The sequence below is a fragment of the Cladophialophora immunda genome (assembly GCF_000835495.1).
Source record: "Cladophialophora immunda strain CBS 83496 unplaced genomic scaffold supercont1.7, whole genome shotgun sequence".
NCBI classification, from domain to species: domain Eukaryota; kingdom Fungi; phylum Ascomycota; class Eurotiomycetes; order Chaetothyriales; family Herpotrichiellaceae; genus Cladophialophora; species Cladophialophora immunda.
Window position 1 is genome coordinate 1,050,696 of NW_015622547.1, and position 26,197 is coordinate 1,076,892.

General features: G+C 55.6%; 9 protein-coding genes across 11 annotated transcripts; 4 read left to right on the forward strand and 5 right to left on the reverse strand.

The window, feature by feature from the left end:
• Positions 1-530: 530 nt before the first annotated feature.
• On the forward strand, positions 531-2,431 carry PV07_11160 (uncharacterized protein; the record flags this gene model as incomplete). Its single annotated transcript, XM_016398566.1, has 6 exons — positions 531-626; positions 695-922; positions 977-1,070; positions 1,122-1,241; positions 1,318-1,656; positions 1,749-2,431. The coding sequence occupies 6 exons, from the start codon at positions 531-533 to the stop codon at positions 2,429-2,431; spliced, it is 1,560 nt and encodes a 519-aa protein (XP_016243128.1).
• A 3,181-nt stretch (positions 2,432-5,612) lies between these two features.
• PV07_11161 lies at positions 5,613-6,972 on the reverse strand. 2 transcript variants are annotated; one of them, XM_016398567.1, is made up of 3 exons: positions 6,816-6,972; positions 6,675-6,748; positions 5,613-6,617 (listed from the first exon to the last, which is right to left on the reverse strand). In XM_016398567.1, exons 1-3 carry the CDS (start codon positions 6,894-6,896, stop codon positions 5,729-5,731), a joined length of 1,044 nt encoding a protein of 347 aa, XP_016243129.1. In that variant the 5' UTR covers positions 6,897-6,972; the 3' UTR covers positions 5,613-5,728. The 2 variants fall into 2 exon arrangements, with proteins under 2 accessions (XP_016243129.1, XP_016243130.1); XM_016398568.1 differs by having other exon boundaries at positions 6,675-6,972.
• A 445-nt stretch (positions 6,973-7,417) lies between these two features.
• PV07_11162 (3-demethylubiquinone-9 3-O-methyltransferase) lies at positions 7,418-9,093 on the forward strand. The gene has a single exon (XM_016398569.1). It carries the CDS (start codon positions 7,570-7,572, stop codon positions 8,542-8,544), a length of 975 nt encoding a protein of 324 aa, XP_016243131.1. The 5' UTR covers positions 7,418-7,569; the 3' UTR covers positions 8,545-9,093.
• Positions 9,094-12,194: 3,101 nt separating this feature from the next.
• PV07_11163 (polyubiquitin) lies at positions 12,195-13,238 on the reverse strand (the record flags this gene model as incomplete). The annotated part of the gene is made up of 1 exon (XM_016398570.1): positions 12,195-13,238. Exon 1 carries the CDS (start codon positions 12,882-12,884, stop codon positions 12,195-12,197), a length of 690 nt encoding a protein of 229 aa, XP_016243132.1. The 5' UTR covers positions 12,885-13,238.
• A 431-nt stretch (positions 13,239-13,669) lies between these two features.
• PV07_11164 (uncharacterized protein) lies at positions 13,670-16,541 on the forward strand. Its single transcript, XM_016398571.1, has one exon. It carries the CDS (start codon positions 14,461-14,463, stop codon positions 16,285-16,287), a length of 1,827 nt encoding a protein of 608 aa, XP_016243133.1. The 5' UTR covers positions 13,670-14,460; the 3' UTR covers positions 16,288-16,541.
• Positions 16,542-17,049: 508 nt separating this feature from the next.
• Positions 17,050-19,591, forward strand: PV07_11165. Of its 2 annotated transcripts, XM_016398572.1 has the most exons (3): positions 17,050-17,355; positions 17,420-18,056; positions 18,110-19,591. In XM_016398572.1, exons 1-3 carry the CDS (start codon positions 17,248-17,250, stop codon positions 18,778-18,780), a joined length of 1,416 nt encoding a protein of 471 aa, XP_016243134.1. In that variant the 5' UTR covers positions 17,050-17,247; the 3' UTR covers positions 18,781-19,591. The 2 variants fall into 2 exon arrangements, with proteins under 2 accessions (XP_016243134.1, XP_016243135.1); XM_016398573.1 differs by having other exon boundaries at positions 17,050-18,056.
• A 1,553-nt stretch (positions 19,592-21,144) lies between these two features.
• Positions 21,145-21,879, reverse strand: PV07_11166 (uncharacterized protein). Its single transcript, XM_016398574.1, has one exon. It carries the CDS (start codon positions 21,600-21,602, stop codon positions 21,240-21,242), a length of 363 nt encoding a protein of 120 aa, XP_016243136.1. The 5' UTR covers positions 21,603-21,879; the 3' UTR covers positions 21,145-21,239.
• A 353-nt stretch (positions 21,880-22,232) lies between these two features.
• Positions 22,233-24,421, reverse strand: PV07_11167 (uncharacterized protein; the record flags this gene model as incomplete). Its single annotated transcript, XM_016398575.1, has 2 exons — positions 22,233-23,020; positions 23,079-24,421. 2 exons carry the CDS (start codon positions 24,419-24,421, stop codon positions 22,339-22,341), a joined length of 2,025 nt encoding a protein of 674 aa, XP_016243137.1. The 3' UTR covers positions 22,233-22,338.
• Positions 24,422-24,542: 121 nt separating this feature from the next.
• On the reverse strand, positions 24,543-25,177 carry PV07_11168 (uncharacterized protein). Its single transcript, XM_016398576.1, has one exon. It carries the CDS (start codon positions 24,942-24,944, stop codon positions 24,633-24,635), a length of 312 nt encoding a protein of 103 aa, XP_016243138.1. The 5' UTR covers positions 24,945-25,177; the 3' UTR covers positions 24,543-24,632.
• Between the last annotated feature and the right edge of the window lie 1,020 nt (positions 25,178-26,197).

Genomic DNA, 26,197 nt, shown 5'->3' on the forward strand with positions numbered 1-26,197 from the left:
TACTGGCCTTCGCGTTACCAGGCGGAAAAGGAGTCAGCTGCAGTTCGCGATAGGCAGGAAGGCTGCAATGCTTTTAATGTTGCATCCGGATCCGAAAACAACATTTTGGGAGCTTATCCATCGATTCAGGGCGATGAGGCCACGTTGGGGCATCAGATACGAGGTGCCCGGCCAATGAGACCTCTTTCATTAGCGAAGTGCTTCGGATCCGGGGCCTGAGGCTCCATTTTCCGCCACTGAGTGTCTTTCGCCAAGAGATTCGCTCCGCGCTAGGGTACCCTCCGCAGGGGAATATGCCCTGCAGGCACGCGGAGAAACGTGGAGTTGGCAGGGTTGATCGCTTCCGGGGCCTGGGCACATGTCAGAGGTTATGTTCAACACTTGGATGTTGAACCACGTTGACGTATCTATATAGCTGCTGCATTTCCCACGACACCAGCATTTCCTCCGCCAGTCTCTGCATTCGAACACTCATCCAGCAGATTCTTGAGGCTGCAACAGATTTCATACCCTCAACACTGCTATCCATCATGTCCGAGACTCTCTCCACGACGCCCAAGCAATGGGCTGAAGAGCAGGTGGAGAAGCCTAGTCTCAGTGAGAAGGACATGGTGTATGAACATGCTGTATGTCAATATAGACCTTGGGCATTGGTCTCCTTGCTCGCTCTCGCTAACATTTCTTTTCGCTACAGACATCCAAGCACCATGACCCGAACTGGACCGGCGAAGGGGTGGACACCTCGAATGTGGACTCCAAGAAGGTCCTGCGCAAAATGGATTTGCGCTTGATACCCATGCTGGCGATCCTATACCTACTCTCTTTCCTCGACCGAGGCAACATTGGCAACGCGAAGATCCAAGGCATGGAAGAGGACCTGGATCTTTCCGGCACGGAATATAGCCTTTGCGCGACCGTCTTTGTGAGTTTTACTCCCGTTCCAGTTCAACCGCTGGCTAATGTCAACGGTCTCTAGTTCTTCACCTACTGCGCTTTTGAGATCCCGTCCAACTTGCTTTTGAAGCGCTTCAGGCCTTCGGTGTGGTTACCTTCTATCATGGTAGCATGGGGTAAGTGTTTGGAGCATTGGTAAAAAAGTAATGGCAGCTGACAACAGCCAGGCACGGTCATGACCTTGATGGGTCTCGTTCAAAGCTACCACGGTCTTCTCATTGCTCGTATCTTCCTTGGTGTCACCGAGGCAGGACTCTACCCGGGTGTTGCATACTATTTGACAATGTGTGAGTGACCACATCGGCTGCCAGCCTTTGGCCATGTTTGTTCGGGGCATCCACCGCTGACAGGGCACTTATCCAGGGTACTGCACCGAAGAACTAGCATTCCGCCAGAGTCTCTTCTTCAGCGCCGCCAGCGTGGCCGGTGCCTTTTCAGGCTTACTTGCGTACGCCATCGCCAAAATGGACGGAGTCGCGGGCGAAGCAGGCTGGCGATGGATCTTCATCCTCGAAGGCATCGTGACCGTTGTCGTTGCCTGTGCGGCTTTCTTTCTCCTGCATGACTTCCCAGACACCGCAACCTTCTTGAGCCCGGAGGAGAAGGCCTGGGTTGTGCACCGACTCAAATACCAAGGGAGCAAGAAAAGTGGAAGAATGGTTGCTGAAAGTGATCATTTTGAGTGGAAATATGTTGTCAGAGGCAAGTGACGCCCCTTTCCCTTCGTCCGTAACAGCTCAGCCTCGTTGGCTTAATTACCTTTTCTGGCCAGATTCCGGCTAACATTCCGAAAGCACTCACCGATTGGCAACTATACCTGTCACTTTTTATGTACTGGGGAATAGTATGTCCCTTGTATGGAATCTCTTTCTTCCTTCCTACGATCATCAAGGAACTCGGGTATAAGTCAACAACTGCACAGCTCCTGACCATTCCAATCTATATATCGGCCGCAATCCTGGCTGTCATTGTTGGATGGTCATCCGACAGAGCCACCAAGCGAGGTTCCTCACGCTGGCCCTATATTTTCTTCCCCATGTGCGCCATTTTGGTCGGCTTTATCATCGCCATCGCTGGCTCGGCTGCCGGAGATATCCCCGGCGTGGTGTATGCCGGTGTATTCATTGCCACGTGTGGAATCTACCCTGCTTTCCCAGGCAACGTCACCTGGATCGCCAACAACTTGGCGGGCAGCTACAAGCGAAGTGCTGGTATGGCCCTTCAGATTGGTCTCGGCAACCTTGGAGGAGCCATGGCGAGCAATTTTTATCGCAGCGTCGACGCGCCCAAGTATTTGCTCGGCCACGGCCTGGAGATTATGTTTGTCGTCTTCGGCCTGGCGGCTGTCATCATTTTGAGGATCTCGTATGGGGTCATCAACAAGAAGAGAGAGCGCAGTGGAGCTGCGGAGGGATACACGGACGAACAGCTTGCAGACCTGGGCGACAAGAGCCCGTCGTTCAGGTATACACTGTAGAGCGGTCCAGAGGGGCATTGGGAGCTGTGGAGGATCAGATCCATTGCCTGGAGGCGCGGTTGGTCAGAGCTCGGCATGCTTCGAGCCTGCTATCCGGAACTTACTCCCCTGTTTCTTACTCTCAGCATCGTCGTCGCCTTCATTTCAGAGAGTCAACTTTACACTGGAGACTCTTGAGTTAGCGGGGTTCCTCTTTGAAGTCAAAGCGACTTGTCTCGATAGTACTAAGTCTCAAATTAACCTGCAGGGAAACTTGAGTTGCATTCTACCATTGTTCTTCCAGCCGCTGCTTCGATAACATAACAGCCTCGGCCTTGATTGTGTGCTCACGCTCCTTTTACTGAGGAAACCGAAACGTCGTCGCAGTTGGGGCATCAAAAGTGCGACGTTCCTAGCGAAATGCCATCAACGCGGATTCAAGAGTCGGCTTCGGCAGAGAACGCAGACATCGCTTCGTAGCCGGCATGTTGCCCTCCTGTAGCGGACGGTGTCCCCTGAATACTTGTGCTTATCGACGAAGTGCGTGCTTCTCCACCCCAATTACCGAACTGCGGGGGACTCAAAGGCATTCTATAGCCGATATACATATCCCAAGTCAAACCTCAGCATAGACTTTATTTCTTGCATAGTAGCGGCCTGAGAAGACGTCCCTGTTAAGGACATGACCATTTCTTCGACATTATGGCACAAGTCGATGTGGACCTCCGAGGGAAAGGAGCAATAGTCACGGGCGGCGGCTCCGGTAACACCAACCAACTGACTGACTGGCGGCACTTCACTAAGTGGGAGATGGCTAACTTGGCCACACAACAGGCATCTGTCTATCCTTTGTCCAGCACCTGTACCGAGCGGGCTGCAACGTGCTGATCTGCGACCTCGCCCTCCACCGCGAGGCGGTCGCATGGCTGGACACGATCCACCAAAAGGATATCTCGGATGACACTACGCAGCAGACGACGCCGCCATCCGGGCCAAGAGTGGCGTTCCTCAAGACGGACGTGTCGGACTGGAAGCAGCTGGAGGCGGCGTTTGAGGGCTACGCGCGCGAGTTCGGGGGCGGCGTGCCGGACGTGGTGTGCCCCGGGGCGGGCGTGTACGAGCCATCGTGGGCCAACTTCTGGAACGACAGCGACGCCGCGGCCGGCCGCGGCCACTACTCGCTGCTGCGGATCAACCTGGAGCACCCGCTGCAGATGTCGCGCATCGCGATCCGCCGGTGGGTGGGGCGGGGGCAGCCGGGCGTGATCGTGCACGTGTCGAGCACAGGGGCGCAGAAGCCCAGCATGCTGACGCCGCTATACGGCGCGGCCAAGCAGGGAATCAGCAACTTCACGCGCGGCATGGCCCGGCTGCAGGACATGGAGGGCATCCGCGTCGTCGCCGTCGCACCCGGCCCGACCATGTCCCCGCTCATGTACGACCACCCGGAGGCCCTGCGGTTCGTCGACCCGGCCAAGGACCGGCTCTCCGCGCCTGACGAGATCGCCAGGGGCATGATGGCTGTGGCGTTCGACCGCGCCCGCTTCCCCCCCGGCACGGTGCTCGAGGTCACCCACCCGGACCGCTGGCGGGAGGTCGCCCTGCTGAACGACCCCGGGCCCGGCCCGCATGCTTTCACCAGCAGGAAGGAGGAGGGCATGGCGGACGTGTATGCCGCGCTGGAGGCGGATCGGAGGAGTGCGCCCGAGTAGGGCACGGACCTTACAGGAGCTAAATAGAATGTGAGGGTCTAATACCTGGCGGACTCGGACAAGGCGAGGATGTGGTGAGGTATGATGAGGCTGGAGCGTGAGTAGGCGAGACGATTTGGGTCCGAGTAATAAACTTAGGACGGAAAATGGTATGGAATTCTTCAGAGAACCAAGCACGGGGCCCCGGGATATTGTCAATGGCCACGCGGGACTGATACCAGAGCACGGGTGCCAGTTGTCCTCGAGTAATTGGGTGAATGATCAAAAGAATACAAGTAGGAAATCATGCAAAACGGGCAAATTCTGCCATTTTCATTCGTGAGGCAAGGCTGCTGCTCCTCTAGATAACCCTGGAGTTCGCAATCGTCTTCCCCGAGATTGACCCACGCGGGGACCTGATCTCTTAGCCGGGCAAACCGCTTACCGAAGTAGTTCTGGGACTCTGGAACGGCCGTGGAGAGGTAGCACTAGGTGTGGGCTGATCTTTGATCATAGACCGTGCTGGCTGATGCTTTGCGGCCCAATTGGCGTCGGGTCCGGTTTGTTCACACTTGACAAGTTCATGCATTCCAGCCCCAGGTCGCGTCTGTCGCTCTCCTCGAGGTCCTTGGCCTTTGAACACAAATGGTTCAATGTTCATTGCGTCCTGGAGTGGAGCATCAAAGGTCGTTCACTGCAAGTCCGAAATCCAGCTCGTCGTACGGGTGACCGAACATGGTCTGGAGCTGTAAGCTGAGGTCGTTGGTCCATTCCGCCTCGACGAAAATGGAGGGCGGGTGATGGGTGAAGAGAACCGAGAAAAGCTGGGTCGTGTCGGGGGTGGCGCCGGGGAAGAAGTCGTGGTAGTCGATGCCGTCCGCAATGTCCAGCTCATTCAACTCCAGCGCCTGGGCCGGCTGACTGCCCGCCACCTGGGGCGAGGTGGGTGTGTCAGGGTTGAGGCCGGCCAGCAGCTTCTCAAAGCCCAGCAAGAACATCCTCGAGGAATGCCAGAGATGCGACATCTCCCTCAGCGCCAGGAACAGCACGTCGATTTGCGCGTTCGCGGCGGCCTTCAAGCGCTCGATCCGCCGCGCATGCAGGAGGGCGAGGATGGCGATGCTGATGTACCAGCCCGCCACGCCTGGGAGGAACGCAACTGATCCCCGAGCCAAGAGGTCTTCGAAGATGCGCGCGACGCATGACGCCGAGAGGACCGCCGCCCCGTATGCCTTGGGGAGCGGTTGCGTGGACGCGCTCATGTAGAGGAGGGTGATGGCCGACAGATAAGGCAGATGGAGTTGGTGGACGTGGCGGTCGAAGTAGGACGTCGTCGCGGCGCTGAACGGCAGCCTCAAGCGCTGTGGCAGCGCATTTACCCATTTGATAAGTCTCTGTGCGAGCTCAAAGGTAGATCCAGTTGCATCGCTTCGATTGCGCAAGTGCTTGGACAGATCCCCAATGATCTCGCAGACCTGGACCCAGCAAATGAAGACTTCGGCCTGATCCCGCCGGTCACGAGGGAACTCGTCCAGACTCGGAAGCCTGACGTTGGTGTCTTCGGGATGGATGATGCATGGGCGTCCTTGACACACTGACGTCAAGCGTTCTCTCGCCCACGAGGGGGTTAGCACCGCCAGGGACCGGGGCATCGAGTACTTACAAATAATGTCCACCATATGCAACGTCTCAAGGTTGCTGTTTCACCTAGTCGCAGTGTCTGCCCGGGAGTTGCCTCGCGATGGAGACCAATCTCCTGGGCAAGCCGGATCGCGATCGATGTCCACCAGTATTGGCTATCCATGCTGACCACACTAGGAGGGCCAGCGCTCCACCAGTAGATGAGGATGATTGCGACGATCCTCACCAACGGGTTTCGCTCCATGTTGGAGTGAAACAGGACTTTGAACCTCTCATAATGGACGCGACGGGCCTGATGGGAAAGTCTAGGGGGGTTGATTGTTGTCCCTAAAAGCCCGATGGCTTGTTGCAGGAGCAGGGACCGTGCAAAGGGGGACCGATCGTCCAGAAGGTCGTCACGGTACACGACCGGACACCAGGGGTAACAGTATTCCACGAAGGTCTCAGCATAGCTCTGTCGTAGAATGAGAGACAACTCAGGAATTGGCTGGTTCGGTGTTATCAACGGGCTGATGCCCTGATCAGAGTCGTCTCGGGATGGATGGTCGAACATGGACATGAACCCAGACTGTCCCAAATAGGCTCGTTCGCGATGCCCTTGGTGTCCTTCGGACAACGCAGCTAGCCTGGAGCTCGTGTGTATCGTGTCGCACCGCTCATCAGCATCATGCCTCGGCGTCCTCGCGAGATGCTGTCCTGCTTTGATCTGTCCTGTGTCATTGTCTTTGATCGCACTCTCGGGTGGGTTGGCCGGGGTATAGCTGGATCGATCTAATGGGGTGGCTATAACAGGGCTTTCAACACTCGAAGGCGGAAGGCCGGTAGAGCTAGTACTCAGACGATGGGGAGCACCCCGGCGTCGGGATTGTCGAGCACTGCAGCTTTCTGAGCAATGTGCTCTGGAGAGCGACCAAACATGTCTTCTCACTTACTAGCAACTTGAGTTGGTCGCTCGACAATTGCTGCATTGGCGGTCGGTTGTGAGCGAGCTGAGGTCGCACTTGATCTGATACCGGTCACCCGTGCTCATACACCCGTTGCGCTCGCATGGATCAGCTCAGCGGTGAATTTACCTTCTTCTGGTGGCATCGTATACACACCAGGTTAGCTCTCCGTCTGATCTGACGGCTCGTCTGCGCGGTTATTTCAGCCATAAGAGACAGCCGAGAAGCCTTGCCTGGGAGGTGGGCAAAGAATTGCCGGGGCTGCTGAAGCCATCCCCGCTATCACCTTTTATATGGTTATAGGGCGCTCGGCGAGGGGAGAGTCGGCATAACCGGTTAATTGTCGTCTCTGCCGACCCTTGATATGAGGGGTTGCCTCAATAGAGAGCTGCTGAGGATGCTCCGAACGGGTACCAGAAGTAAGTGGCACGGTCTGACGAAAAAGGGTATCATACATACTATCAGCAAAGTCGAAGTGGTTCACTATTGGACTCAAAGATAATCATCATTCATGAGGGGCATTGATTCTGTCTTTGGAGATAATGGCATTCCTATCTCTGTTAATAATATTAGCTATATCTGATCTGGCGGCCCCTCGTCGCTATGGAGGAGCTGGCTATGCTCTGAGAAGAGTCTATTTTCTGTCAGACTGTGCCATTTTTTTCTGCGGCAGGTCTGCCAGTTTTCCCGCCGAACTTTAACATTCGGCCAGAAGCATTGAATGCTTTCCAATTCTGCCCAGCAAACACCACCCGTCCTATCTATACAATGCAGATCCTTAGAGAAGATGTCGAGCTCCGGTAGCAGCGTTATCCGCTCTGCAATCGCTTCAGCATCGTGAGTCCAGACAAGCATTGCGGTGAACACTCATCTCTCGCGCCGAATGGCTGCGACCGTTCTTGGGCCCCTCCGCCATGCTGCGAAGGGCGCCGGAACCTGCTCGATTGATGCGCTGCGGACGCCACCTATGACAAGGTCGTGTCTACGGGCCCTGGCACTGGAAAGAGCAAGGACACAAAGAACAACTTCACAAGGCCGCCGGTATCATTCATCCCTCACGACAGATGCGAGCACAGCGTCCTCCGTCTCTGCCTCTGAAGTCACACACTTCTCCCGCCTGGCTTCCTCGTGGTGGGATCCTCACGGCCCTTCTCGCCTGCTCCATCTAATGAACCCTCTCCGCCACGACTTTATCCGCTCGTGCCTGCAGAGGCCTTCCCCAGATACCTGCCTCTCCGAACCAGACATCGAGGACGCAAATGAGAAGAGACGGTCATATCTGGACGTTGGCTGTGGCGGGGGCATCTTCGCTTCTTCCGCCGCTCGCCTTCCCACGACCTCGCGCGTGACAGCCATCGATCCCACCGAGAGTGTCATACAGGTCGCAAAGGAGCACCAGCGCTCGGACCCGGCGCTCGCAGCTCCGGGGAAGCTCGAATATCGCAACTGCGCCATCGAAGACCTGCCCGACGGGGCAACATACGACGTGTTGACCGTGTTCGAGGTCCTCGAACATATCGACTCGCCTTCGTCCTTTCTCGAAACCGCAATCCCCCACCTGAAGCCCGGCGGGTGGCTCATCGGCTCGACAATCTCTCGCTCACCCGTCGCCTATCTCACGACGAAGCTCATCGCCGAAGCACCCCTGATAGGTGTGGTGCCGAGGGGCACGCACGATTGGAACAAGTACATCAACCCGCCGGAGTTGAGGGGGTATTTCGAGTCCGGCAGAGCGCCGGGACGGTGGGGAGAGTTTGTCACGCAAGGAGTCGTCTACGTCCCGGCCCTCGGGTGGCGGTTTGTCCAGGGCAGCGAGGAGTTTGGGAATTACTTCTTTGGCGTGCAGAAGCTGGAATGAGAAGAGGAGAAAAAGAGGCCGACTCAACTGACCTCAGGGCAGTCGACACTATTGATTGACCGCTGAGCCTTGGTTTCTTATGGTGCAGAGTATCCGAAGAAACAATGCCATCCATCACCCAACTGTATCAACACCACGTACGTTCGGCTCGAGCAGCAATTTGATGAAATTCAATCTTCAAGCCCGCCATGTATATATCATCTTTGGGCCACGGAAACGTCGAGATATCAACGTATCACCACGACCTTGGAAAAGCCGGCGAGCAGCAGGGCAAAGAAAAAGGAAATCATACCATGTACTATTACCACTACCTGTGATGGAAACAGAAGGATCCCGGCGCGGGAGGGAGAATAGAACACGGGGGACGTCTGAGATGTCTTTTTACCCCACAATTCCATGTACATCGATCCATGAAGAAGAGGACTGGTTGCAGTACAGTCGAGGGTATCAAAGTTATTGAATCCAACTCCCTTCACCTGTTGGATTATACAATCCTATTTCCCAAGAGTGACATGACAGCCAAGATGATGGACGCCCAGTGGTAGCATAGGTATCCAGCTAGAGACCCATCAGCATGCTCGGTATGCTGGATGCAATGCACACACCAGCTGGACCGCAACAGTACAGCCATAGCCCTTTATCCCTGGCCTCACTTTTTCGACTTTTTCTTCCCCTTCTTCTTCCTCGCGGCGGTCCCCTTTGCCTTTCCTTCGCCGTCAAGCTCAACATCGCTACTGCCTTCAGTCTCGACGTGCGAGGATGCCGAAGTCGGCGCAGACGGCACAAGGAGGCCTTCCCCAAGCAGTTTGGCCCTGCACTCGTCGAGGATCCTCTTCGCCTTCTCGTCGTCCCAGTCGTGGCTCCGCGAGCTTTCGCCAAAGATATCGTTGTAGAAAGAGTGAACTGGCTCGGGTTTGTCCTTAGAAGCAGAAGATGCTTGGTGTCCGTCGGTAGCTGGCTGGTGCTGCTGCTGCTGGGGAAGGCTTTTTGATGTTTCAAGGTTGCGACTGGGACTGTTCAACCCTCTTCTCCCTCTTCCTCCACGTATCATCCTCTTCGGAGCTGGAGCAGGCCCAGCCTCGATGACCGCGCCCTCCAAGTCCTCTTGCTCCAGCTCGCCCCTCTCCACCATCTCCTGCAACTTCCTCTGGGCGGAGATCTGCATCATCGCATCGCGATGTTCGTCCCTCAGCCCCTCCATTAACAAGTCCTTTGTGGCGTTTTCTTCCTCAAGTCGCTGTATCGTCTGCTTCAGCTTTTCCACTTGTGTCTCCTGGGAAGTCTCATAATGCTCGATCCTCTGCATCAGAGACTTGGTCAGTGCCTTTTCTTCTTGGTATTTTTGGTTGATGGTCCTGGCCATCTCTTCGAACTTGGCACTTCGTTTTTCAAGTCGTGCTTTTTCCTTTTCCAGCTCTGGAACGAGGCCCTTGGCAACGAAATCATGTTCGTTTTCTAGAGTAGACAGCCTCTCTGTAGCGAGGCGACTCTCCTCCATCGCCCTGTCTGCTTTCTTGGTTGCTTCCGAGGCCTTGTCCACGGCTCTCTGGACGACTTCCTCAAAATACACCCTCTGACTTTCCAGCTGGCTTGTGAGCAAGTGTGTATACTCCAGTGCGATATTGTCCATTTTGGCAACCTCGAGATCCTCCTCTCCATGAAGAGCAGTCGGCTCACGTCGTCTGCCCGGCAGTTCGACCAACTTCTCGCCCGGTTTTGCAGCATCTTGGATGATTCGATGAACATAGCCATCACCAGCATAGTCCCAGACTCGCTTACTCTCCAGGTCCATGCTGAATGTATGCCCGCTCTCCTCAAAGTGGGCGTATGCGTGTTTGCCTTCATACCTGCCGCAACCAATCTTCCCGCATATGAGACATTGCCACAGGCTTGTATCCACGTGACAGACCTCACACTCTAGCGGGCCATCGTATGGTTCGTATTCTCCCGTCGATGTCTTGCTCTTGAATTTGGACGAGGCCAGGCGTGATGAGAAGTCGTCATGGGTATACCGACAGACAGGACAGCCGCCACCAGACCATTTCTCCAAGCATGTACAATGAAAAACGTGTTGACAAGGTATGGTCAATAGCCCTGTGGTCTCGTCCATGCGCTCAAGGCAGACCGGGCACGTAGGCAGTTCGACCAGCGATGGGGTTCGCGGTGCAAGCGGTTTCGTCGTTGCAGAAGCTGGAATAAAAGGATCGTTTGACATGCGAGGGTAGCTTGTCGTCGGTGAGCTCGGCCCGCTGCTCTGGTCCACGGCTGTCGAGGTCTGGACGAGTTCCACCGACTTGAGAAACACGACGTGGCAGGTCTCTGGCTGCCGACTTGTCAGTCCTTCTCCCAAGCGACTGGCAGAGGGCACTCACCTCCATGCTATTGAAAACCTTGCCATTCCATTCATGCTGCCACTCTCTTGCCTTTTTGCCGTGTCGAAACTTCATGAGGACCATGTACCGGTTCGCCCTGGATGTTCGCACCATTCTGAAATGGCTGACTTCGCTTCTCGTATCCTCGCCGACCCAGGAGAGAAAGTCCGAGGGCGTCATGTATGATGGCACCGCGAGGATGCACAGTGTTGTACACTCCTCGTCCTTGGGCGGAGGGTGTGGCTTTCCTGCCGGCGGATTGCGCAGTCCGTCGCTCCAGAAGTCACTTGATCGATAGACCGAGTCCTTGTATAGCCCAGCCGTCTCTTCCGAATCTCTGTAGAGGTGAACGATCCCCCACCCATCTGCACTGTCGTGGCCCTCCAAGGGTTCGTACCGCCCTTTCATGTGGTGGCCCGATATTGCGCTCCCGATTCCTTTCCCTATGATATTTTCTTTCGCGACCGGTCCCTCCTCATTCCCGCCAGAGTGGGCCGACATATCTGTGCCTTCAATGACGATCGTGTCTAGACGGTGATCTTGGGGATCAGAGTGGCAGATTTCACGAGGGGTCTGTTCCGGATGGGCAGATTGCTGTGGACGAGCAGGGCTTAAGGGGTGGTCCTTTTTGCGGTCAAAAAGATGATCTCGCGACTCTCGTCTTCCTCCAGAGCTCGTAAACGGCTTCAAGGCACGGAAAAAGGACGACAGGCTCGGAGGTGGGGAGTGTTCGGTTTGCTTCGCTTTCAGGGTTGGGTCTGGAAACAGTTCAACAGCGACATGAAAGAAGTAATCCGGCATGTCGCATACGCATCGATACAAAGATCACGGCGTGAATGGAGGGCGCGAGAGACATGGGGCGAGTCAAAGGAGTGGCAGGTCATTTAATTTAAATGCACTGCGGTCAACAATCAACGTCTCAGAAGTGGCAAACCGCCTGGGGTCTGATGCGTCACTTTCCATGCGACCGCCGAGAGAGGGGGACGAGACATCTGGTCACAATCAACAACAGAATTACTGCGCAGTGAGAAACATTTGATTAGAGTGAGAGAAGCAAGATGATATGTATTGTGCTACTGCTCCCCCGGCGCTTTGACCTCCGAGGCCAGCTTCAGCTTGAAATGCAGCCTGTCATCTGCGCTGCCACTTTCATGCTTCTCCTAGCAATAACTGTATCATGGTCTGCTTTCATGTCATAGAACCCGCATGGCAATCCTGCCCAAAAGCCACAACGCCGCATCATGAGTCATCGATCTGAATCGCCACCGCGCCGTCCGTCTACTGGCCGCCACGCAGTCTCAGCACCAAGTGCAACGTGCTCTCCTTCTGGATGTTGTAGTCGCTGAGAGTCCGCCCGTCCTCCAACTGCTTGCCCGCGAAAATCAGCCGCTGCTGGTCCGGAGGAATGCCCTCCTTGTCCTGGATCTTCGACTTGACGTTGTCGATCGTGTCTGAGCTCTCCACCTCCAGCGTAATCGTCTTGCCAGTAAGTGTCTTTACGAAGATTTGCATACCGCCGCGGAGCCGGAGCACGAGATGGAGCGTCGATTCCTTCTGGATGTTGTAGTCCGAGAGCGTGCGGCCGTCCTCCAGCTGCTTGCCCGCAAAGATCAGGCGCTGCTGGTCGGGCGGGATCCCTTCCTTGTCCTGGATCTTGCTCTTGACGTTGTCGATCGTGTCGCTCGATTCAACCTCCAGCGTGATCGTCTTGCCAGTAAGTGTCTTTACGAAGATTTGCATGCCGCCACGGAGACGGAGGACCAGGTGCAGGGTCGACTCCTTCTGGATGTTGTAGTCGGACAGGGTGCGGCCGTCTTCGAGTTGCTTGCCGGCGAAGATCAGGCGCTGCTGGTCCGGGGGGATGCCCTCCTTGTCCTGGATCTTGGATTTGACATTGTCGATCGTGTCGCTGGACTCGACCTCAAGCGTGATGGTCTTGCCAGTAAGTGTCTTCACGAAGATTTGCATGGCGGCGGGAGTGAAGGATGAAGCAGATGAAGCAGTAAGTTGCTGAGATGATGGACAGATCGCCGAAGGGAAGTGGTGCTTCGGGGTGGTGAGTGGTGAGTGGTGAGGGTGGTGTAAGTGATGGGAAAGGAAGAGGAAGGGGAACAGGCAGAGGAGAGCGGCTTAAGTAGCGGCTGGGTTGGGAGGCGGTAGGCGCGGGCGCAGGCAGTAGGAGTGACACAGTGGCAACGGCAGGTGGGGGAAGGTGGGCCGCGGTGGCCGGGCCAATCAGGGGAGGGGAGGGCGCGTCGCTAGCATCCCCCAGAAGGCCACGGAAGCCTCTCTCGCAGACTAGAACCACGGGCTGTGACTGGCATTATTCATTCAGCGATCCAGGATCCAGGCGTGAATGAGGACAACAGGTCAATCATTATCAAACTCTATCTCCCGCCGCCTGGTGCAAGTCTCTCTTGAATTTTTCATTGTCCACGTGAACAATTGCCACGGCCAGATAGCAAAGCGCTTATCTCCTCCTGTCCTCTTGTCCCCCACGTCGCACCTCGCTCGCTGCTCACTCTTCAGGTGTGTGCTCAAAGGCCCAGCAAGGGATTTCCAAGGCCATTCGCCCTCCGAGGGGTTTTCTTCACGCCATGGCCAGCCCTGGCTTGCTGATAAATCCGCAGGTGCTGCCCTGGTGGCCCGGTGTCGGCCTCGCCTGCTCCCTCATGTTTGTTTGCCTCCCCCACAAAGTCAGCCTGAGGGCCCAATGACGTTGGTGGCCGACGCCAACGGACGCCCTGGTGGCCCCAATCAAGGCATGACTCAGCGGAGGGACACTGCCAGCGCTGCCACCACCGACCGCTGCAATATGGCGTGATGTTCGCAGCAACCGTCACAATCTTACCGCAATCGAGAACGTGCTGATGACCCAAATTCTTCTCCTGGTACGCGAATCAATCTGGCATCATTCGGGGCTCTCTTGTTGGATGCAAGACGTCTAGGAGCCCAGTCGTTGCCAGAAGCAAGAAAAGACCCGCAAAGTGGAGATTCATCTCGACTCTGGAGCCTGGCGGGCATGGTCAAGAGTTTGATATTTCTTCGACATTGGCCTGCTTAACAGTCACCAAAAGCGCGAGCATGAAACCTATATGTTTGGGACAACGGTGAGTGGAGGGGTGAGCAAAAGGACTCCTGGCTTTGACATACCTGAGGTGCCGTCCGAGGAAAGTCATCGAGGCCGATACGTGGCGAGGGAATGGCTAAACCATCGTCTACTAATCACAGTGTTACATTTCAAGCAGAACCCCGAGAGAATGATTTGCGTCTTGTGAATTTTGATACTGAGACTTTTGCAATGGGCCAAGAGCCTCGATGAAATCCTCTTTCAAGGTGGTGACTTGATTCCGCCAACGCTTGGACCCCAGAATATAACGAATTCCATTCTTGCAGCATTCCTAAGGATTCTAGCCCTCTTCACAAGGTTTCCGGGGCTTTTGCAAAATGTTGTTTACTTTCCTCATGTGGCCTACATTTTGCTTCCATCTCTGTCCTCCCTTGGACGAACCTCGAGCATTCACAATGTCTACCAAGATCAACCATGTCCCTAACAAACTCTCCTGACTGCTTGACCCAAGTAGAAGACAAAGCCTTCAAGATGTTGTTTCCAGGTGTCTCTGACGAAGGCAGTTCCTTTGATGACTTCTTCAACGAGGAGATGTACAGGCTGGACGGCAGCGATGAAGGAAATAAAGCCCATCCGGACCAGTTCGAAGCTCTTTTCGCCGATGCCTTCAACCAAGACGAATACAGACTTCCGTCTCTCGATATCTCAGCCAAGATTGAGCATTCGCCTCCTCAGCCATGGCGCAAGGGTGTGTGGTGTCTGAAGCAAAGACAACAACCTCCTAGGCTTGCGGTGGAGAAAACACGCAGGCCAGAGACAAAGCGGACAGAGCAAATCCAAACAATGAATGCCCTCAACCACAGCTTTCATCATGCGCAAGAGCCACTAGAGATCACTTCACCCAGCCGAACAAAGAGGTTCGTCACCTCGCCCGCTGCTGGGGGATTTGATCCCACGACGTACGTCCGGCCTCCCTTCTCTCGCGAAACCACCCTATCACCGAGCCCCATGTATGCACAACTCCCCATATCGCCGCGCGCCGGCCAGAGCGACACGAGCACCTGGCAGCAAGACTTTCAGAATTTCCACCTGCGCATGCCATACGAACGCCCGTTGCAGCCGCGTCCCGTCTCAAACAAGCAGACTGAACAAGGCCGTCTAGCTCGCGACATGAATGCAGCTATAATGACCCAGAATCAGGCCGTATCCAGCCAAGGTCATGGGTATCTTGACCAGTACAGGAGCTCGGCCCGCCCCGAGACCAATGCCATTGATCCTGCGCTGCTCAGTCCACAGTTTGAGAGGTCTCAAGACGACCAGCACGCGTACGGAGGTAATTCGTTCTTTTTGCCCAATCGACATGGCATGCATGGGCCAAACTCGATGCCCTCTCCGATTAGCACCAGCCTGCCGTCATCAGGGAGCTCAACCCATTCGCAGACCGCCAGAACACATACCTCAAATACTAACCTCAGCATGCACTCAAAAGCTGTCTTTTCGCCCCCCACAGCGACTGCTCATCCCCCTCTACCGACACTGGCACCAGAGGAGTCTTATCCGGCATTGGCTGCTCCCACGCCGAAACGCGTGCCTCATCCGATTTTGCATCAGCCGAGTGACAACTCATTGACGGGACTGGGAATCCACTATCCAGAGCTGGAGCAGATGAGCCAAGCCGTGCTCTATGAGCCACAGGCGTACCTCCCGCAAGCACCTGCTCCCATTGGTGTGGCATTGCCTTACCCGCCTGCGACAACGGCACCCAATCCCATGTACGCTTATCCACCTCTTCCACCACCTCCATCCCACGTCTTCCCGGACCTCTCTCCCTTCACCACTCCTCGAAAACAACGACGGTCACCTTCCCGATCTCCGACGCCGTCAGTGTCGCCTACCAACGTCAGTCCCCGACGCAACCCTGCGCGATCACCGACCCGCAGCGTCACCGACTACAGCCAGAGTCGACGGAAATCGATCCACAAGTCAGGGCCTATCAAGGACAGTGCCGCACAAGACCCTGTCCCAGCGCCACGGACGAGATCATCATCTCGACCGCCACGAACCCCAAAGGCCCCCAAGACACCTACCGGCGGAGGGGCGGTGATTGACTTTGTCAACTTCACGCCCAAGGATTCTGCCAAATTATTGAGTGATGTAGCACCAAGCGGAAGTTCCAAGACCAGGGCTCGAAGAGAGCAGGAAGCGAGAGATAAGAGGAAGAAGCTAAGTGAGGCGGCATTGAAGGCTGTCCGAGTTGCGGGGGGAGATGTGGCCGCGTTTGAGAGGGCGATCTTCACGTAATTGATGCAAGGGGTGTTTGAAAATCACAGTCACGGTCAGTGGTTCGGGGGAGAAACTGGAGGATGTGCTTTTCCAAAGCGGATATGTCGACCGCCTGTTTAGCGTTGACTCCTTTGATTTTGTGCTACCTACAAAGAGATCTAGGGGAACGAGGACTGCTGATCCATTGCGCCGGTAATGGTACGGGTTTGCTGTAACACTTGATAGGTTGTTGATGGCTTTTTGCAGGGTGATACAAGGGAGGCTAATGAACCCTCGAATTTCACAAACTTGGACATTCAACCGTATTTGTGCCACCACGAAACTTCCTTTGCATAAATGTTTCCTCGTATTCCAACGACGTGGCGTGTGTGCTCTGTCCGTGTGCGTGCGCTGAGGCCCTGCCCTCTGCAAGGGTCTCCCACTTCCGAGTTTCAAGTTCCAGTCCCAGAGAGAAGTCGCGGTGACGATTTTCATCACTCAGGAGAGACGATGACGCGTCGCGGGGTGGGTGAGTGCTCCAGGGGAGTCGATCTGCAGGTACGGCACAGTGACGACAGCAAGAGACAGTGTCTGATGAAGAGGAGGATGATTGAAGTTGAAACAGTATGAGAAGAGACAGACACTGCGTTCAATTGCTGCGAGGGACAGCGAGACACGCACCAGATGCACCAGACGCGCAGCCCTGACTAAGCAAGGAGCCCAAACACCATCTGCGCCAACACCACCTCAACCTCCACCATCTCGCACCCACTCGCCCTTCGTTCGGTGCGGTACGGGACAGGGACACCCGGGGACCAGCCAGTCGACGCCCGCAGAGACCCTTGCAAGCCACCCTTGTCATCCACAATAGGGTCAGACATCTCACGCCCAAGGCGCCTGAGGCTGAACGACCACCCTTTCCAGCCCGGAATTTCGCAGAGAAATACCACGTCGACAGTTCTCATCCCATTGCCATGTCCACCATCATCGACCATCGCCATGAGCGTCATGATGGACAGAGCGAGTCGTGCTCTGCGGCAATATGCCTCTTTTCGACTTCCTCCCGATGTTAAAGAGCGGGCTATGAAAGATACCGGCTGGGCCGATGTAGGTGGCGTTCGCAAAAAAAATTCAAAAGAGCAACGGCCGTTTATTGACACTCTAGAACCAGGGCCTACGAGGCATTGCAGCAGTATTTGTTGTTTCATCCCATGTTGTTATATGTTATGCAAGAGCTCTGGTTCCGCCATGCTGTGCCTTCTTCAGCGAACAACCATACCTTTTTCAGCGACCTGTTTTTCGCCTTGTGGCCAGCGGTCACTCATGGGTGGCCATTTTCTTCATCCTTATGGGCTTCGTCAATGCATTGAAGCCCATTCAACTCGCCAGAAGCGATCAAGTCGATAAAGCCCTGCAGAAACTGGCCTCGTCGTCGTTCAGTCGCATCTTTCGGCTCGTCCTCCCGGCTACTACCGCTACCATCATCTCTTGGTTCATTTGCAATCTGGATCTGTATTCCACGTCGGCACAGAGTGATGCATATTGGCTGTACACAAACACTCCCGAACCTAGCCCCACCTGGATTGACGCAGTTCTGGATCTGTTGCACGGTCTGCGGGCGACTTGGACTTATGGTGACGAAAACGAATACGATCAACCCCAGTGGGCTCTTGTGTACCTGCTCCAAGGGAGCATCATGATCATCAGCGCTTTGTCGCTGGTTGTGACCATGACCCCTACCTGGCGCACAATCACCCTGGTTTTTCTGGCGTATTGGTCTCTGAATTGGAGCCGCATGATTGGAGATCGTAAGCTGCCCACCAGTGATGCTCCTGACGGGCTTCAAGCTAACAGCCAGTAGCCTGGGCTGGTCTCTGCTGCTTTTTAGGCATTGCCCTGAGTGAACTCAGCCTCTCGGGCATCCCCAAGCTTTTGGCACCCTACTCACCTTATATTTCACCACCTGTCATTTTGATTTCTCTCATCTTCATGTCGTATCCTGGTTCCTTTGCTGAAACGGCGTCCTGGTCCCTGTGGCTTCGGGATTTCGCGACACAGTACTTCCCTTCCGAAGCGACGAGCGCTCTCGAGCGCATGTACGGCTCTCTGGGCGGCATTCTTCTTGTCATTGGTATTCTCATCTCCCCCCACGCCCGTTGGATGTTGAGCCGCCCACCTCTGCTGTGGCTTGGAAAGGTCAGCTTTGCGATTTATCTTATTCATGGCATGTTCTTAAGGACCGTCTTCGCATGGGCACTACACCTCGGCCACTCGAAACAGATATTCACCGAACACACACCAGATGGCGAAGAGTATCATGAGGAGCGGTACCCGTTGCCGGGACCTTTCCAACGTGCTCTTGCGACTGTGGTCATGGCCGCCTGTCTCGGTGTGGCAAGCCACTTCTGGAATTTGAAATTGGAGCCGCTTTTTGCAAGAATCACGGCCAAGCTTGAAGGAATCGTCACAGGAAAGGTCGAGACAGAGCCCAAGTCCAATGGAGGCGCCATCCTTCCGTTGCGCAAGGACTGAAGACGATTATGGAGACGATGCCACAACATGGCCACGAAATATATGGTTCAATCTTCGGATTGGCAAGTTCGCCGGTTGTCACCTTTGGCTTTCATCCAAACACGACTCGACTCGAACATCGGCAGGGCACGCGCCGTACTCACCACTTGTAGTGAGAGGGCTTGCTGCGCTCAGGGTAATTCGACTACGGTGAAAGTCATGCTGACGCTCAGTGGTCTTCTCGTCTCCTCTCAGACGAGCATCACCTGCTCATCTGGAGCGTCAGGACCCAAAGCCGAAACTCCATGCCGGTCCCTTTGACAAACCCAAGATGCGTGGCGAGATCCATGCCATTTCTTTCACGGGGGAGGCTGACATGCTATGCGAGACATGCATCGGAAGAAGCTGATCCCAAGATCTAGAGTTATAAGCAAATATTTGTGCCAGAAATGCAGGATACAAAAAGCCGGCGGGCGTGACAAGATTTTGCTGTTATGATTTCCAATCAGACATACTATCTATGTACGGGTGCGCCCAATGGGGGCGTTTAGTGGACGCTGGCCGGTACACGGGACGGGAAAATTTTGCTCTTGGGTTCTTGCTATCGGAATGGGCATCGTTATCTCGGTATGTGTGGGGAGCTGCACGAGGCTGAAGGAGGAAGTGTTGAGTGAAAGCCTACAGCCCTCCCTCCGCCCATCACTTCGGACCCTGCATCTTCATTTGGTTTTCCTCAGTATAGCCTTCGGTGTCCGTTCAGACACGGCATACCCGTAAGTTCTAGTTTCTCCATGGACCGTGGACGGATTCCGGTCCCTCTTCTACGCATGAGTCCTAACCACAGGGAGTGGGAGTGACAAGCCTCGTTCAACCCCCACCACCCCACCGCCCACCCCCCCCCTTTTTTTTCCTTTTCCTTTCTTTTCGCGGTTCCAATCGGCTATCAACGAGAAGGTGACCACATACCATAGCCTTGCCCCCATAGCCTTCGCCATATCCCATATTTCTTGGCCCATGGACATAAGCAAGCCGTGGCCATGACCGTCGACATACATGGGCATAGCCGACTCCGTGCCTGGGTCCTCGAGTATGGCATCGTCATATGCATAGCCTGCCAGGCCGCCAGACTCGCTTCAGAGGAGGTGGATGGCGGGCGGCGTGTGCGGAATTGATGCTGGAGATGAGGATCTATCGGGGCCCCTTTCCCTACATTCGGAAGGTATAAACACACACATACACACCTCAGGGGTGGTGCTGGTGGTACGTACCGTGGGTCCTGGGACTGAGGAAAGCCAACTATGTACGTCAGTAGTAGTCATGCACGCCATGATGTAGAGCCCCCCCGGGACCCCGAGGCCAGCACAGAGCCCCATTCCATCCCAATGACACCACAGCAACTCCGCTCCGCTGCGGGTAGATACGTAGATACGTAGGCCGGTAGGGGTCGATATCTGCCTAGGTAAGCAGGCAGATGCCAGACAGACCCGGGTATGCAATACACGATGGATACATGACCAGGCTACACAAATGTGCCGGACCGGCGCACCTAGCTATCGGCTAGGGAGATAGGATGGGAGTGAGGTAGGTAGGTATTCTGGTTTCTGATCGGTATCTAGGGCAGAGTAGATACCACATCACCCTATCAACACGGTCGGTATACCGAGTACAGGCTATATCACCCGGGATCGGGTGGGAAAGGTCTGTCTGTCTCTCGGTTCACTTTTTACTCGGCTTATCTACATATAACTATTCATCAAACTTATTTCAACTTACATACATACGAGGTACATAACTACAGACCTACTACAGCCCTGTGCACCATCGTCCTTGCTACCGTCCTTGGAGTGCGAATACCTGCACCAGCACCAGCACCAGCACCAGCGACAGTGCTAACAGATTGCGAGAATAAATTGGTTTAAGCTGGCAAACACGTCTTCCATCGCTTGTCGCTGATATCGTCCAAAGTCTCGAAGATTTTTCGTGTAAGTCCTTGTTGATAGAGGGGCCGAGTCCCCCCATTCTCGGCATGCCGGCGCAAAAGATCTCAGCACCGTCGAACCACAACTCACTCGACGACGGGGAATGTGATGGAGCAGGTCCGCACAACGGCCCAGCTCTCATGGACGACCATGCCACCGGTGCTGGGGTCCTGCGGATGCCGTCGTACGACTCCCTGCCGCCCGTCGCGGGGATGCCCCACGGCTGCACCTGGGGACTATGGGATCAGGAGGACGACCACCGCAAACCGGGACACTGCAACACCGACTCCAACTCGGCAAACGGCGGGCACGAGCAGCAGCGGCGGCACCAGCACCAGCGTAGGCACAAGAAGGACGACCTCGGCACGCTCAACCTCCTGACCCCGTCGGCCGTGGTGGCCGCGAGGTCGGAGATCCAGCATGGCGTCAGCGTCGCGATCAACTGGTCCCTCGACAACTGCCAGACGCCGCACTCCAACCGGCGGCCGCCGCGGCACAAGATCATGACCTTGGCCGAGGCCCAGGACGGGAGCGAGTGGATCGGCCATGACGACGAGGTGTGGATGAACACCCAGAGCGGGAGTCAATGGGACGGCTTTCGTGAGTGCTGTCATCATCAGTTTCCTGCCCTGGCCTTGCCAGACAGCGGCCCTCCTGTCTTTCGAAGAGTGGAGTGATTCTCATGGCATGGGATTGCGGTAGCTGACCGAGGAGTTGTTTCCCCCGAAAACAGGACACTGGGCGCATCAGCCGACCGGGCTGTATTACAACGGCGTGACGCACAAAGAAATCACAGACCCGGATGCTGAAGCCCGGAACGGAATCGATGGTAAGTTTGGAGATTCCACCACATTTCACCCTCATGCCTCAGGACAGCTGAATGTCAGGATTGACGCGATCTCCCAGAGTGGTCGAGGCGAGGCGGCATCGTTGGCCGGGGCATCCTGCTCGACTACCTGTCCTGGGCCGCGCACCAGGGCATCCAATACTCGCCCATCGAGCGGCACTGCATCTCGGAGAAGGACCTCGAGGCCGTTGCGGCGTGGCAGGGCACCGAGTTCCGCCCGGGCGACATCCTGCTGATCCGGTCCGGGTTCGTGACCTGGTACAAGCAGGCGAGCGCGCCAGACCGGAGGCGAGGCACGGCGGACGGATCCGCGTGGGCGGGGGTCGAGGGCACCAGAGAGTCGGTCGCGTGGTTCTGGAACCGCCACTTCGCGGCCGTGGGCGGTGACGCGAACGTCTTTGAGGCGTGGCCGGCGACGGAGGAGAGATGGCGTGAGTTCAAGCAAACAACCAGACCCGGGCTCAATGCCTCTTGTCGCCCGTGATACTGACGAAACCGTTGTTGCTTTGGGCAGGCCTTCACGACAACCTGATCGCCCTGTTTGGCATGCCGGTCGGCGAGATGTTCGATCTGGACGAGTTGGCGGAGACGTGCAAGAGGCTGAACAAATGGAGCTTCCTCTTCACCAGCGCGCCCCTCAATTTCCCGGGCGGAGTGGCCAGTCCCCCCAATGCGATATGTATCTTATAACTCGTTGTTCCAGAGGGTATACAACACACGCTATTGGCGTCTTCTTTGACAATCTCGACTCTTTCAAAATTCGTACTCCAAGTCGGCCCATGCTCCGTCGTCGAGTATGGTCCCCCAATCTGCTGGATAGCTCATTGGCATAGCCAGGTTCGACGCTTCAGGAAAGAGGTAGCGACCCGCTGGATTGGTCGACATCGCGTACATCTGCGTGAGGCTTGGGTCTTGTCCATATTGAGCCTTGCCGTTGAGCAATGCTGGCTGTGGCTGCTGCTGCTGCTCCGCGTCGATCATCTGACTCTGTGCCGCTGGACTTATACCTTCGTTGGTGGGTTCGTGGCTCTTCATCTGAACCGGTGAAGCATTGACAGGCTCGTTGGGGAGCAGCTCGTCGCCGTTGCGGATCCTGCGCACAATCTTTGCGAAGAGGCGGAAAATCCAGCCGCTCACGGGCCAGGTGCTCTGCAGCTCTCGCAGCGCGATCATCGCCAGTCTGACCTTGACGACCCCGAGCTGTTCCAGGATCGACTGGCCGGAGCAGATGTCGACGGCCTGCATCCCCATGGCGGCGAACAGTGCTGGGACTATGTGGATTGGGCAGTGCAGAATGTGGGACTGTGAGAGGAGTTCCTCGACAATGCGGACCATGCGATTCGCCGCGTCCATGGCCAGAAAGTGAGCCGTCTTCATCGAGGGCGGCGACAGATTCTGCGGTGAGATGGACCGGTGGGTGACAATCTCAAACCAACTGTCGCGCAAAATATTAGTTAAGAGGAATGGAACAGTTTCGCTGAGAGGGCGTTTACCTATGTGCAATGTGCAGCATGCTCGTCCAGAGACACGTACTGGTGTATTCAATCCGCAATTCGAGCGGAAGCCCCGACTTCCACTGTTCCAGCGCTTGAGAGCAGGACTGAAACATATCAGCGTTGTCCGAAGTTGTGGCATTGAAGGCGGTAAAGGACCTCTCGACGATGCTCTCGGCAATCATGGAAAGCTCGACCAGCGCAATGACATAGAGCCCGTCGACCCGTTCAGGAGTGCCGAAGATGTCCGATCTTGAGACGGGAGGTTCGTCGAAGTCGGTGATGTCGAGGGGCTCAACATCGCAGTCTTTTTGTCGGATATGGGCTGGTCGGCCTAGCGCCGTTGCGGCGTGCTTGTCTTCGGCGAAGAGCGACCACCAGATCTTCTTCCACAGGCACCGATCTTTTGGTTTCATGTCCGAGTGTTGGGTTGATCGGTGCATTCCTAGCGTCAGCGCAAGGCTAATCGCAATGCCCAGCCAGTGCCATGTGTCTTTTTGGTCCGTCGGTCCATTCCACCAAAAGCTCATCAGGAACACGGCCTGGACGACGGTAACCTTGTTCGGCTCATGGTCGTTGTCGTAAAGAGCCTTTGCTCGCTGGAAGAACGTCTTCCGAGCGTGATATCTCGATTCAAACCCCGCGTCCAGGAGGACGGACAGGTCGCAATGTCCCGAAGCCATGAACAAGACACTCTGCAGCAGGAGATACGAGGCTGGGTTCTTGAGATCAGTGTACTGGGCAGCAAAGTCTTCGCGATCAATAATGGGATAGTGGGGATGGACATATTCGAAATAGGTCTGAAACAGCTGATAGCAAGTGTGGACGGAGGGGAGCGTGAAGCAGCCTTGATGCTGAAGGAACGACGTGAGCACATGGTCCTCTTCCTCCACCGCACTGTCGGTCCGATTCTTGGGGTTGAATCGAACCACGTAATGTCTCTTCCGCGTAGATCGGGCAGAGTCAGGATTAGTCTGGCGCAACAGGTGCGTCAAGTTGAAGGTTTCTCCCATGTACATGACATGGACGACGCCTTCTTTGACCTCAGGCAGCATGCCCGTATCGGTGGCCTTGTCAAGGACCTGGGCATAGAGAGTCTCCTGCGAGTCTTGTGCCAGATCAGGTTTGTCAGGGACACACGTGGAGGTGGACGCCGTTCGAGGCCGGCTCTCCTGCAGATTCTTGGGCGGGTTCCTCACGCCCTTGAGGGGATCGTAGATGTTGCCATGCCCTGGGTTCGTCTCTGTAGAGGAGGCTTGGGCAATGCTCGACAGGTCGCGTGGAGCCGCAGAGGGAGAGGTCGACACCTTCCGCTTCTTGCCTCTTTTGCTCTCAATCAGCATGCAGTTGCGCCCAGCGACCTCACAGTTGGAACAGGGCGTTCCCTTTGCAGCGGCATTGCATTTCACGCGCCTGGAATGGCACCAGGTACAGGCGACGGCCGAGCGCTGTCGAGGGCGCCCTCGCTGCGTCGAGGAGGTCTGATGCGGTTGATCCATTACTGGTGGAGTCATGTTCGGCAGTGGTCGAGAGGGTGGGAGAAGGGGTCATAGGCTATGGCCCCGGAAATTGGCCAGGCGCTGTTCCTTTTGAATAATGATTGTGGGCGAGAACGAGGTCGGGGTAATAAGGCAGCGCGGAATCGACGCCGAGATTTACCGTAAGGCTACGGAGTAGACCGAGGGTGGTTTGATATTCGTTTCCTGGGTGGTCGATGAGAGCTTGTCTGATCCAAGGCGTAGATGTCGAGATGGCCGTCGATGGCACCTGCATGGAAGAGAGTCTATACCCCTCCTCGGAGCCTCGCACCTGTCGAGCAAGAGACACATCGATTGTTCTGGCCTGTAGAGGAGAGTTGACGCCCATTCCCCCTCTTTTCTGGCCACTGCCCGTCCTCGGGTCTTCCTCCGCCTCCGCCTGAATGCATGGCTCGTGCAGAAATACTCATCTCGACTTCTGGTTTAGGAGAATCCCCAGCGAGCTCCAACTCCCACCGACCATGCGCTTGACGGGGGCGGCGCTAAAGTCTATGCCGTGTTTCCACGTACACAGCACCAGCATTACCAGGATCTTGTCTGTCTGGCATTATATCGGCAATGATTTTCGAGGTGAAAGTTGGAGAAGGATGGAGAGAAGATCGACGGCGATCAAAGCCCCTCTGCCCTTCCCCCTGTTGCCAAGGTCTGGGCTGGCCTCTCCAATAGATCCCTGGAGACATATCTCACACGCCGTGATGCGCACGACGCAACGTTAACGCCTGCATAGCAGCTTCTTATGACCCCACAGATGGCGTGACAAATCACCTTGATACTTTGAAGGGAATATACCCAGAGGAGCAGTTTGTAGAGAAGAATCTCTGCGCAAAAAGCCATGTTATGGCTCGTCTCGCGACAACGACCAAGACGATATTGTCATCATCGGGCCTGGATAACCGAGTAAGCCCGGTATAGGCTAAAGCATAGTGGGCGTCATACTCTCTACCCAAAAGGTCTCTCCACGACAATAATGTTGCGGTTGTGCGTAGACCCGCAGTACTAAATGGAAAACATGTATATATCAATGCGTGGAGACCCCACAGTCCTCCAGCTGCAGGATCAGCCATCATCTCCTGCGGACTCGCTTCTGTTCTCTCGCCGGTGCCTGCGTCAAAGATGGCCAGAACATACACCCTCTACAATCTGCGCATCATCTTGGTCTTGACCTTGGGCAGTCTGACCTTTGGGTATGGCTTTTCGGTCATCTCCAACACCATAGGTCAGCCCGGATTCATTCAATACTTCAACCTCAAAGCCAACTCGGACTACACCAACGCCATCACCGGCACCATCAATGGCTTATACTGTGCAGGAGCGCTGTTTGGGGCGCTTCATGTGGGCTGGATGTGTGAGGCCCGTGGCAGAAAAGAGACCATGTATTTGGCGTCGGCCGTCAATGTCGTGGGCGGAGCCCTCGAGACCGGCTCCGTCAACATGGCCATGTTCCTTGTGTCGCGGTTCATTTCAGGTTGGGGGATCGGCATGATGGTGGTCTTGATCCCCATCTACCAAGCTGAAATCTGTACGTCCCTCTCTGGCCGCTTCGCAGCAGTTTGGGCGGCATGTTTTGCTAACGTGGAGATC

Excerpts from the sequence above, each read along its gene's own strand:
- PV07_11164 (XM_016398571.1), top strand. The coding sequence starts at position 14,461 with ATGTCCCTAACAAACTCTCCTGACTGCTTGACCCAAGTAGAAGACAAA.
- PV07_11161 (XM_016398567.1), bottom strand. The coding sequence starts at position 6,896 with ATGGCTGAAATAACCGCGCAGACGAGCCGTCAGATCAGACGGAGAGCT. Across the intron at positions 6,749-6,815 it reads TACGATGCCACCAGAAGAAG|ATCAAGTGCGACCTCAGCTC; the intron begins GTAAATTCACCG and ends GACCGGTATCAG. Across the intron at positions 6,618-6,674 it reads GCGACCAACTCAAGTTGCTA|TGCTCGACAATCCCGACGCC; the intron begins GTAAGTGAGAAG and ends AGAAAGCTGCAG.
- PV07_11166 (XM_016398574.1), bottom strand. The coding sequence starts at position 21,602 with ATGAGGGTGAAATGTGGTGGAATCTCCAAACTTACCATCGATTCCGTT.
- PV07_11168 (XM_016398576.1), bottom strand. The coding sequence starts at position 24,944 with ATGGGCGTCAACTCTCCTCTACAGGCCAGAACAATCGATGTGTCTCTT.
- PV07_11162 (XM_016398569.1), top strand. The coding sequence starts at position 7,570 with ATGGCTGCGACCGTTCTTGGGCCCCTCCGCCATGCTGCGAAGGGCGCC.
- PV07_11165 (XM_016398572.1), top strand. The coding sequence starts at position 17,248 with ATGAGCGTCATGATGGACAGAGCGAGTCGTGCTCTGCGGCAATATGCC. Across the intron at positions 17,356-17,419 it reads AAGATACCGGCTGGGCCGAT|GGCCTACGAGGCATTGCAGC; the intron begins GTAGGTGGCGTT and ends CTCTAGAACCAG. Across the intron at positions 18,057-18,109 it reads GAGCCGCATGATTGGAGATC|CCTGGGCTGGTCTCTGCTGC; the intron begins GTAAGCTGCCCA and ends AACAGCCAGTAG.